The sequence below is a fragment of the Arachis ipaensis genome, chromosome B08 (genome assembly GCF_000816755.2).
Source record: "Arachis ipaensis cultivar K30076 chromosome B08, Araip1.1, whole genome shotgun sequence".
Classification (NCBI taxonomy): domain Eukaryota; kingdom Viridiplantae; phylum Streptophyta; class Magnoliopsida; order Fabales; family Fabaceae; genus Arachis; species Arachis ipaensis.
In genome coordinates this window covers 88,765,125-88,775,726 of record NC_029792.2, presented here as the reverse complement: position 1 = coordinate 88,775,726, position 10,602 = coordinate 88,765,125, and the positions used below count along the sequence as shown (strand labels likewise).

The 10,602-nt window shown below is 34.8% G+C and overlaps 1 protein-coding gene across 4 annotated transcripts; it reads right to left on the bottom strand.

Moving 5' to 3' along the window:
• LOC107613712 (60S ribosomal protein L7-1) lies at positions 181-2,950 on the bottom strand. 4 transcript variants are annotated; one of them, XM_016315828.2, is made up of 6 exons: positions 2,611-2,950; positions 2,049-2,237; positions 1,870-1,964; positions 1,651-1,788; positions 742-844; positions 181-665 (listed from the first exon to the last, which is right to left on the bottom strand). In XM_016315828.2, exons 1-6 carry the CDS (start codon positions 2,623-2,625, stop codon positions 450-452), a joined length of 756 nt encoding a protein of 251 aa, XP_016171314.1. In that variant the 5' UTR covers positions 2,626-2,950; the 3' UTR covers positions 181-449. The 4 variants fall into 4 exon arrangements, with proteins under 4 accessions (XP_016171314.1, XP_016171315.1, XP_016171316.1 ...); XM_016315829.2 differs by having other exon boundaries at positions 2,049-2,481; positions 2,611-2,928; XM_016315830.2 differs by having other exon boundaries at positions 2,049-2,263; positions 2,611-2,928.

The following is a 10,602-nucleotide window of genomic DNA, read 5'->3' as shown; positions in this document are numbered from 1 at the left end:
AAGTATGTAATTTGGATATTTATTTATATTTGTTTCATTAGCCAGCATAGTTCAAATTTCATCTTCTAAATTTTTTTTATTACTTTTAATTCTTTTAATTAAAGATAACCGGATTTGATAAGACAAGGACCGAAGAAAAGATGAGACAAGCAGCATTAATCTAACAGCACTTCTCATTAGTTATGAAATCTACATTTGATATTATCTATTTGTTCTAATACATTGAAATATCATCAGTAATATATTACTTCTCTAAAATTTAAACACCATTTAAGTCAAAAAAATTGGTAATCAAAACACAGAGCAAAAGAAAAGAAAGACTAACATATCTTAATTTATCTGAAGAACATCAATATCAATAGTAACTAGAAAATGAGATACCTTGAAGCCAAGATCCTAGGGGCATCAAAAACATGATCAAAATTTTGATACAATATATATGATCAAGGTTAATTCATTTTAGAGATTAATTCGTTGATGACATCCTCCCGATTCCCAGAGTCTCCACCATCCTTGAAAAGGGTTTTTGATCCTGTCAATCCTCCGACTGGTTTGTTGAGATCGAAGGGCCACATAAGTTGGATAACTTCCTTAAAGTGTGGACCAACATTATATATCTGATGCACCATGTCTTCTATGCATACAATACCATACTTCCCCAATTCCTACAAATAAAAGAATATTAATCGCAAATACAATGAAGGGGGAAATCACAGTTAAACGAGGAACACCATATATTACCTGCTCAACAATGTTATTATCTGTCAACGGAACTTTCCGCTTCTCTATTTTCATGTGCCCCTTCTTGTAGATTAGCTCCTTTATGCTCTTAAGATTTGGGTATCTACAAAAGAAACAGATTTTCAAGAAATCAAGAATAATTTTAACATCATCCGCTAAACCATTACTTACGATACTATACGTAATAAGTAAACACTGAGCCATTATTTGAAGATTTATTCTTCAACACAGATAAGCCCAACTAACAATCTAACATCAACAATACATAAACATCCATATGGAAATTTCAATCATATTCATCTAATAAACTTTCTCTAGTTTTATTTACATTAATGTAGTCCTGACTCCCATGAGCATCTTAGGTTCACTCACAAGCAATGTAGCTAGTTACTTGGTCTCAAGTCTGAAGTTAAATTAAAACAACTTATAATTAACTAAAACTTATGTAGTATAATAATAGTTAAAATCTTCAGTACAAAATATCTTCAACATAAAAAAGCAACTACCAAATAGATATGAAACACAAAATATCGTATATAAGTTATCAAGTAACTCATTTGACCTTGCTATGCCTACAATTGAAGCGAAAAATTCTATTCATATCAAGACATAATAAACTACATAATATACAATTATATAATAGTAAATGTTTCAGCCCCAGGATGGAAGATATAATACAACCAACTGCAGTTAACTTGAAGTGATAATTCCAAATTTAATAGTTCGGTACCAACACAAAACACACTCCTAATTCTATACAACTCCACAGCTAAAAACCAATTCAACTTCAAATTTTATGGAAGCTCCATAAAGCTACCCTTGCCAATGACAGCTAGAAACATAATCACCCCATAACAAATATTTATATTTAACTAGTTATAGAACAAATTAAAAAAATGTTGGTCTTACCCATAGGTAACAAATGGTTCCACCCTCTGCAACTTGGCTAACACTCCATCTGATGGCTTCAAAAAGACAGCATTGAATACTCTTCTCAACCCCAAGCTGTACAAATTCTTTCTTGTTTTCGGATGCATATCATTTTTCCTAAAATAACAAAAGGGAGGATACAAACACTTCCTTGTATTCACATAACCAAAAAGGAGAGACAATGAGAGAGGTACACACCCGTGAATCCGAATGACAATTAAGGGCTTGGAGTCTGAGTTCAGCTGTGGAAGTTTCCTCTTTACTCTGCGCTTCATTCTAATAAGGTCCAGCTCCTACACATGATTATAGCAACAATCACGCAACTCAGAAATAGAATGAATCATGTTCTGGCAGAGACAGAGAGTGATAGGAGTTACCATGTTGCGATATTGAATAACAAAATCCTCGGGCTTTTTTATGGTAGCGTCCTTGTTCTTGTTAGGTTGGAAGTTGGAGCGCTCTAATTGAGCCTTTTTCCTAAGAGCCCATGCTTCGTTGCTTTTTCGCTTCTTGAGTATAACCTCTGGTATGAAGTTCAATGGTTTTGATTCCTCTTCTGCCATATTCTGCTATTTGCATACAAACCTTGCAGCTTAGAAATTAGAGCACACACACACACAGAGAGAAGAGAGAGTCACCGGCGAAGAAGGTATAGTAGATGAGAAATCCCAACAAATTAGGACCAGCAATAACAACAAATTTTACTGAAAACTAAAAATTAGGACCATCAACAACAGATTAGGAGCAGCAACATCAAATTAACAAAGATTCAGATACAACTATCACTATATCAGTGCTCTAACCAAAAATCTGTTCTCAAACAACAACAAAAAACCAAAAATTAGGAATTATTATCAAATAAAAAATTAGGACCACCAACAACAAATTAGGGCCAGTAACAGCAACAAATTTACTCCAAAAATTGGTGAATATACTGACCTCCGAAGAAGACATTGTTGAGTTGCAGGAGAGGTCTTGAACTTCTGCTATTGCTCGGCGAGGAGAGGGCTGCTCGGTTTATCACGACGGCTGGCGCTCTCTGCTACGGCTGCGACGGAGAAGAGCGCTGCGGTTGGGACTCGCGATGACGAAGGCACCACTGCTCCTGCGTGAGAAGGATGGAGGAGGAGGAATGGTCGAATGGAGGATGGACTGCTCAGTGCTCACTCTCTCAGAGCATACATCGAGGGAAGGATGGGAATTCAGAACAAAAAAAAAATGAGGGAGGGAGGTGCCGCGTGACTCGCTTAAGGTTAGGGCCAGGGTTTTGTTTCTAGGTTAAGGGCCAAAATAGTAAAATCCCATCACTGTAGGCTAACCCTCCGTTCAGTTTGGTTCGGTTCGGTTTCATCGCGTCAATCGAAAACCGACCGAACCGGTCAGTTTTATAAAAAAACGTTTTTCTTTTAATTCGATTGTGGTAAATTTTGGTTTAGCATTGGTTCGGTACTTATACTCCTAGACTCCTAGAGTGGCGATGGCGCTAGCAAAGGTTGAAAAAGATAACGTCCTTTCGCATTTAAACGTTACTTCTTTGTTGGGTTAGGTGTCCGAAACTCAAACAACTAGTCCTATTAAATTACAATTATCCAAAATTCTAGTGAGACCATATAGATAGCCCCTTTGAACTCTTTTCTAGGAATTTTTGTTTTCCTGGATGAAAACCATTCAACAAAATAATTTACAATAGTATAATTTTTTTATAAGATATCAAATATATATTTATACTTGATGACTGATTCATAATTTTTTTTTTCAAAGGCAAGTGAATTTTATTTAATTGCAACAAAATTATAATATTGTCCAAAATAGTATAAAAAAGAAAACTAACTTCTAAGATACATATAAAATAATAATATTAAATAATTCAAATAATAATTTCATACTCATTTTTTGTGATTATATCACTTAAAATAATCCATTTTTTCATATATTTCAAATACAATAAATTATCTTAAAATTACTTTAGTTAAAATATCCAATTAACCAAACGAATTCAAATCGAATTTAATTAGTTCAGATCCGCTCACAATTTAAATTTAATCGGTTTAATTCTCATTTTACCCAAAATCCAAACTAACCCAACGTAATACCTTTAATTGCAAGACATGAAATCACCAATTTTATTTGGTGACATAACAATAGAATGACCAATAGTATGAACACATTTTAATATTCTATTTTGCCAGAAAATAATCATATCCATAAATTTTTTAAATCAGATTATAATCAAAATGAATAATTTTAAGCAGAAAAAACTTATAAGTGAAACCACTATTTTGAAATTTATAAACAGAAGTATTATTTTTAAATTGTAATAATTTTATGAATTTAACTTCAAGTATCAAATATTAAATAATATAAACTATTATTTCAAATCAATTTTTGTAATTATACCACTTAAAAATATTTTTTTCACACATTCGAAAACCAATACATGGTCTTAAAACCATTATTGTTAGCTAAGATATCCAAGTCTATTAATTCTCATATAATCAATTATTTTAAAAAACAATTATATAAATAAAAATTATTAAAATAAATATAATTTTTCAACATTTGTAATTATTATTGGCTTATATTGCTAATCTAGCTGCCCAGTTTTAAAAACTATTGATCAGTTTCGTCTACCAGTAGATTATGTTTTACTCATACTAGCTATATTTTTTCAAATTCTTATAACCAAATCTCAGATTGACAGTTTAGAGCATATTAATTAGGAACACATTGATGATAAACAAAAGCATTCAGTGCACCGATGAAAAATTAGATCTTGTGATGTCCATAATATGATGCGGTACAGATTACAGCAAATAAAAAGTTACACTAAGACGTCAACTTTTTTTTTTCCATGGTATCCTCCAGTCCAACAGACAAAGGATTAATCCGTCGCAGATCGGAGCTCTATTTAAGAGTTTGTCGCTGGCCAATGGGTTGCTGCATGTACAAGGCGGGATTCAAACCCCCAACATTTGTTTAAGCGAACAAATGAGCTGACCACTCGACCAACCCAAGTTGGTTCTAAGACATCAACTATAGCATCTAATACTATAATAATGCGGTCACTACAAAAACAATTATCGCAGTGCATCATACATTTGGGCGGAGTCATAACGGTGATGCGTGGAGCATTTTTCCTTTTTTTTTAAGTGAATTTGTATTTAAATTTATAAGTTTAATCAATATTTAAATATTTTTTAGTCATTATAAATGCTACTTTGAATTGTGTATAATTTAGTTTATTTCAAATAGCATTTTGAATAAATTTGACAGAATTTACGTGAAAAAACAGAGCCACGACAAATCCAAAGAAGTGGCGCCAAGAGCGCTATAATCTCCCATTGCATTTGGTCTCAGTGAAGCCAAACTTGGAAAATTCCAAATTTGGCGCCACACTCACGCGACTCAAGAATCACTGCATCAAGTCAAATTTGGAATATTCCAAGTTTGGCTTCATGATCACTCACCCCAGGAATTTTATGGCGTTGAAGTGAAGTCAAACTTGGAATTTCCTAAATTTGACTTCATGATCACTGTAATTGTTAGATTTTATACGGGTATGGTGGCGCCAAACTTGGCCCATCCCAAGTTTAGCGCCACAACTAATCCTAAGGTGGTTCCTATTCGTCCAAGGAGCAGCACAAAATCAATTTTATTTATTTTGATTAAATTTTATTTTATTTTACAATAGGAAAATATATTATTTAGTTTTAGAAAGTATATTTTACATTAATTAGGATTAGATATAAAAGGAAAAAGATTTAGCCCTTCGAGGACTCTTCTCTTCTCTCTTACCTCATTCTGCACTTTTACAGTTTTTCAGAATCCTTGTTTTCTCTCTAAACCATGAGCAACTAAACCTCCACTGTTAAGGTTAGGAGCTCTGTTTATTGTATGGATTGATACTATTACTTTTCTATTTTAATTCATGTATTAATTTCAATTCCAAGAAATTATTTTCGTTCTTCGTCTTATGAATCTGGGTGGAACGGAAGTATGATCCTTATTCTAATTGAGTTTTTGTAAACCTTGAAAAAGCAATTTACCTTAACAACAGCTTGAAAACAAATTCTCCTAAATCACTAATTATCTGTACTTAACAGGATATGTGACATATAATCATCTTATATTTAGATAATTAGGATTTCTGTGGCACATAAATTAGTTTTGAACTTAACCCTCTAATCAGAGTCAAGTGACCAAGGAATTGGCGGTTGATGAAGGTTAGAGGAGACTAAAAAGGTTTAAGGAATTAGAGTTTAGTCACATATAATTTTTCATGAATTGAATCTTTCATGATTAAAGTAGTTGGTAAGAAAAGTTAATCCAGAAAATAAACATCTCTGAAACCTTAACTGTTTTACTCATATATTTCACAACCCATTTACTGCTTCTTTTCTAATTTTCTGAATTTACTGTTTAAAGCAATTGAGACCCAAACACTCTTTTCTGCTTGTCTAACTAAGTAAATTAATCAACCATTGTTGCTTGATCCATCAATCCTCGTGGGATCGATCCTTACTCACCTGAGGTATTACTTGGTACGACCCAGTGCACTTGCCGGTTTAGTTGTGGTATTCTAATTCTGCACTAACTGGTAAGTAGGCTAAGGGGACACTGTCTTGCCATATGTAGCTGGAGTACTCGCCTGTACAACTACATAACCAACAGACTGGGGAATAGACTGCTCATAGCCAATCTGAGTTGGTGCAGGTTGAACATAATCCTGGATGACCACTTGGTGCTACACTATATATATGTGGTTGCAGTGCCACTAGCATAGGCAGGATCTTGGGGTGCCTGGTAGCCATAACCTGCATTGTTGTTAGGAGCATGTTGGTCGGTGTAAGCTTGCTATGTAAAAGAGTACAACCTATAATGATACGGAACGTAACCCAGGATAAGATGGAAGATCAAAGAAAGGGACTCCTCTACCTCAATTTGATTTCCTGATGCAACAGTTAAGGAAATCACTCTACCTCACCTGTTCACACCCAAGTTTCTCAAAGAAACTCAAAGAAAATTTCATTCATTAAAATTAAGGAAAAAAAATGGCTACTAGATTTTAGAGGGTTTTTATACCTCTTAAAATTAAATCCCTAACTCATAAGTTCACTAGAATAAAATATGGGCCAAATCATAATTGGGCATAAAACAAACAAATAACAAAAATAAAATAAATATAGAATAAATTCTAAGAAAGTGATGTCTCGTTTAATTCATCTTGACTAATGAGAGTCTTCAATGCATCTTGTAAAATAGTAAGACGTGTGACTTTTGATAATCGTTAATCATTGTCTTGCCCAATTCTTGATGCATCTCCTGAACACATGATTTAGCCATATTTGTAAAACCTTCTTTTATTCTCTTAGTTGTTGCTCTTGTAATTGGACCAATTGGCATATGATAGTTCTCAGTTTGTCCCATAGGGCTCGTATCATTCCCTCCCTCCTGAAAAAGATTCGTCCTCGAATCTGCATCACAAGCAAAAGGAGATAGGTCAGAGACATTAAAAGTAGCCGATACATTATACTCACCCGGAAGGTCAATCTTGTAAGCATTGTTATTGACCCTTTCGAGCACTTGAAATGGACCATCACCCCTAGGGTCTAACTTGGATTTTCTTTGAGTAGGAAATCTCTCCTTTCTCAAATGAACCCATACCCAGTCACCAGGTTCAAAGATAAGTTGTCTTCGACCTTTATTCACCCGTTGGGCTATCAACTTATTTTTCTGTTCAAGCGATTCACGTGCTTTCAAGTGCATTGCTTTAACCTTTTCAGCTTTACCTTCTACATCCAAGGTAACAATATCACTCAAAGGCAAAGGTAATAAGTCTAAAATAGTTAAAGGATTAAAACCATAAACAAGTTCAAAAGGAGAAAATCCAGTAGAAGAATGAATAGTTCTATTATAAGCAAACTCAATAAAAGGTAAACAATCTTCCCAAGTTTTCAAATTCTTACCAACAACAGCACGTAATAAGGTCCCTAATGTTCTATTTACTACTTCAGTTTGACCATCAGTTTGAGGATGACAAGTAGTGGAGTATAATAATTTTGTGCCTAATTTACCCCATAAAACTTTCTAAAAATGACTCAAAAATTTTACGTCACGATCATAAACAATAGTTTGGGGAACACCATGCAAACACACAACCTCTCTAAAGAACAGATCAGCAATATTTGTTGCATCATCAGTTTTATGGCATGCAATAAAATGAGTCATTTTACTAAATCTGTCTACCACAACAAAAATGCTATCTCGACCTTTTTTTTGTTCGAGGCAAACCAAGAACAAAATCCATAGAAATATCAACCCACGGATGCATAGGAACAGGTAAAGGGGCATACAAACCATGTGGTAAAGACTTAGATTTAGCCTGTTTACATGCAACACATTTAGCACAAAATTTTTCAACATCTCTACGCATGCGTGGCCAGTAAAAATGTTCAGATAACACATCCAATGTCTTATGCACACCAAAATGACCCATCAAACCCCCATTATGTGATTCAAGAACAAGTAAGTCCCTCATAGAACAAGCAGGCACACAAATTCTATTACCACGAAACAGAAAACCTTCATGTCTATAAAATTTGTTAAATGCACTATGTTCACAAGAGGCATAAATAGCAGAAAAGTCAGAATCAGTGACATACAACTCCTTTAAAAACTCAAATCCCAATAACTTAGAGGTAAGTTAGTAATCAAAGCATACCTCCGAGATAAAGCATCAGCAACGACATTATCTTTACCTTGTTTAAAGGCAATCACATAAGGAAATGTTTCAATAAATTCCACCCATTTAGCATGTCTTTTATCAAGCTTACCTTGTCCTTTTAAGTGCTTCAAAGATTCATGATCCGTGTGAATCATAAACTCCTTAGGTAAGAGGTAGTGTTGCCAAACCTCTAAAGCCCGAACCAAAGCATATAATTCTTTGTCATATGTTGAATATTTACGCTGAGCTAAATTCAACTTTTCACTGAAGAAGGCAATGGCTCGTTTTTCCTGCATTAAAACAGCACCTATACCGATCCCAGAAGCATCACATTCAATCTCAAAGGTTTTATCAAAGTTAGGTAAAACAAGAATAGGAGCAGAACACAAACAGTCTTTTAGGGCATGAAATGCAATGTCTTGTTCTCTTTCCCATTTAAATCCAACATCCTTTTTTATAACCTCTGTGAGAGGCACAGCAATGGTAGAAAAATTTTTTACAAATCTTCTATAAAACCCAGCTAACCTATGAAAACTTCGTACCTCAGAAGCATTCTTAGGCGTTGGCCATTCACGAATAGCCTTTACCTTTTTCTCATCAACTTCAATTCCACTCGCGCTCACAACAAAACCAAGAAATATAACTCGATCAATACAAAAAGTGCACTTTTTAAGATTAGCATATAATTTTTCTTTTCGAAGCACTTCCAAAACAGCTGAAACATGTGACAAGTGGTCATCCAAACAAGTGCTATAAATGAGAATATCATCAAAATAAACAACAACAAATTTACCCAAAAAGTCTCGCAAAACATGGTTCATTAGACGCATAAAAGTACTAGGGGCATTAGTTAACCTAAAAGGCATTACTAACCACTCATATAACCCATGTTTTGTTTTAAATGTAGTCTTCCATTCATCCCCTGATTTCATTCTAATTTGATGATACCCACTTTTCAAATCAATTTTAGTGAATATGCATGCACCATATAACTCATCAAGCATGTCATCTAACCTAGGGATAGGATAACGATACTTTATCATAATTTTATTGACTGCATGACAATCCACACACATTCGCCAAGTACCATCCTTCTTTGGAACCAACAAAACTGGTACAGCACATGGACTCATACTCTCCCATATATGACCTTTGGCTAATAACTCATCCACTTGCCTTTGAAGCTCCTTTGTCTCTTCAGAATTACTCCTATAGGCTGGTCTATTAGGAATGCTAGCACCAGGAATAAAATTAATTTGGTGCTCAATCCCACGTAATGGAGGCAAACCACATGGTACGTCAGTAGGAAAGACATCGGCAAATTCCTGCAACAAAGAGACAAAGCTATTTGGCAAATCTAGGTTAAGGTCAGTGTCAGAGAATAAAGTATCCCTAAACCGAACCATAAACAAAGCTTTCTTGCCTATTAAAGCACTCTTTGAATCTTTCTCTTTTGCGAAGAAACACAATTTGCTCTCAACCTTCTCAATTTTTTTTGTATTTGTACTACTCTCATGACATGGACTCTTTTCTTTCTTTTCACTCACCTTTGGGCCTTTTGCTATATTCTTTTCTCTCATAGCCTCTTTTCTCTCAGATTTTTCTGTGATCTCACATCCCATGTTTCTCTTGGTATCCTGTTGAAGCTTCAACTGGTCAAGGTAAACCTCCTTAGGTGATAAAGGAGCAAGAGTGATCTTGCGACCATTAAAATCAAAGGAAAATCGATTCGTGTAACCATCATGAAGTGCTCGACGGTCGAACTGCCAAGGTCGCCCCAATAATAAATGACAAGCTTGCATTGGCACCACATCACACAATGCCTCATCAACATACTTGCCAACAGAGAATGCAATTGTCACCTGTTTGTCAACCTTGATCTCTCCACTGTCATTCAACCACTGCAACGTATATGGTTTAGGATGTTGAACACATGTCAAACCCAATTTCTCCACCATAAGTGTACTAGCCACATTAGTCTAACTCCCGCCATCAATAATTAGACTACACACTTTTCCACCCACCAAGCATCTAGTGTGAAAAAGATTGTGGCTTTGCTCTAGACTATCTTCTTTCACCTGCAAATTCAAAGCACGTCTAACAACAAGAGATTCACCATGGACTGCATACTCAACATCACCATCAGAACAATCCTCCAAAGATGGCATACTATTATGATCAGAGTCATCACCATGATCAGAATCAAA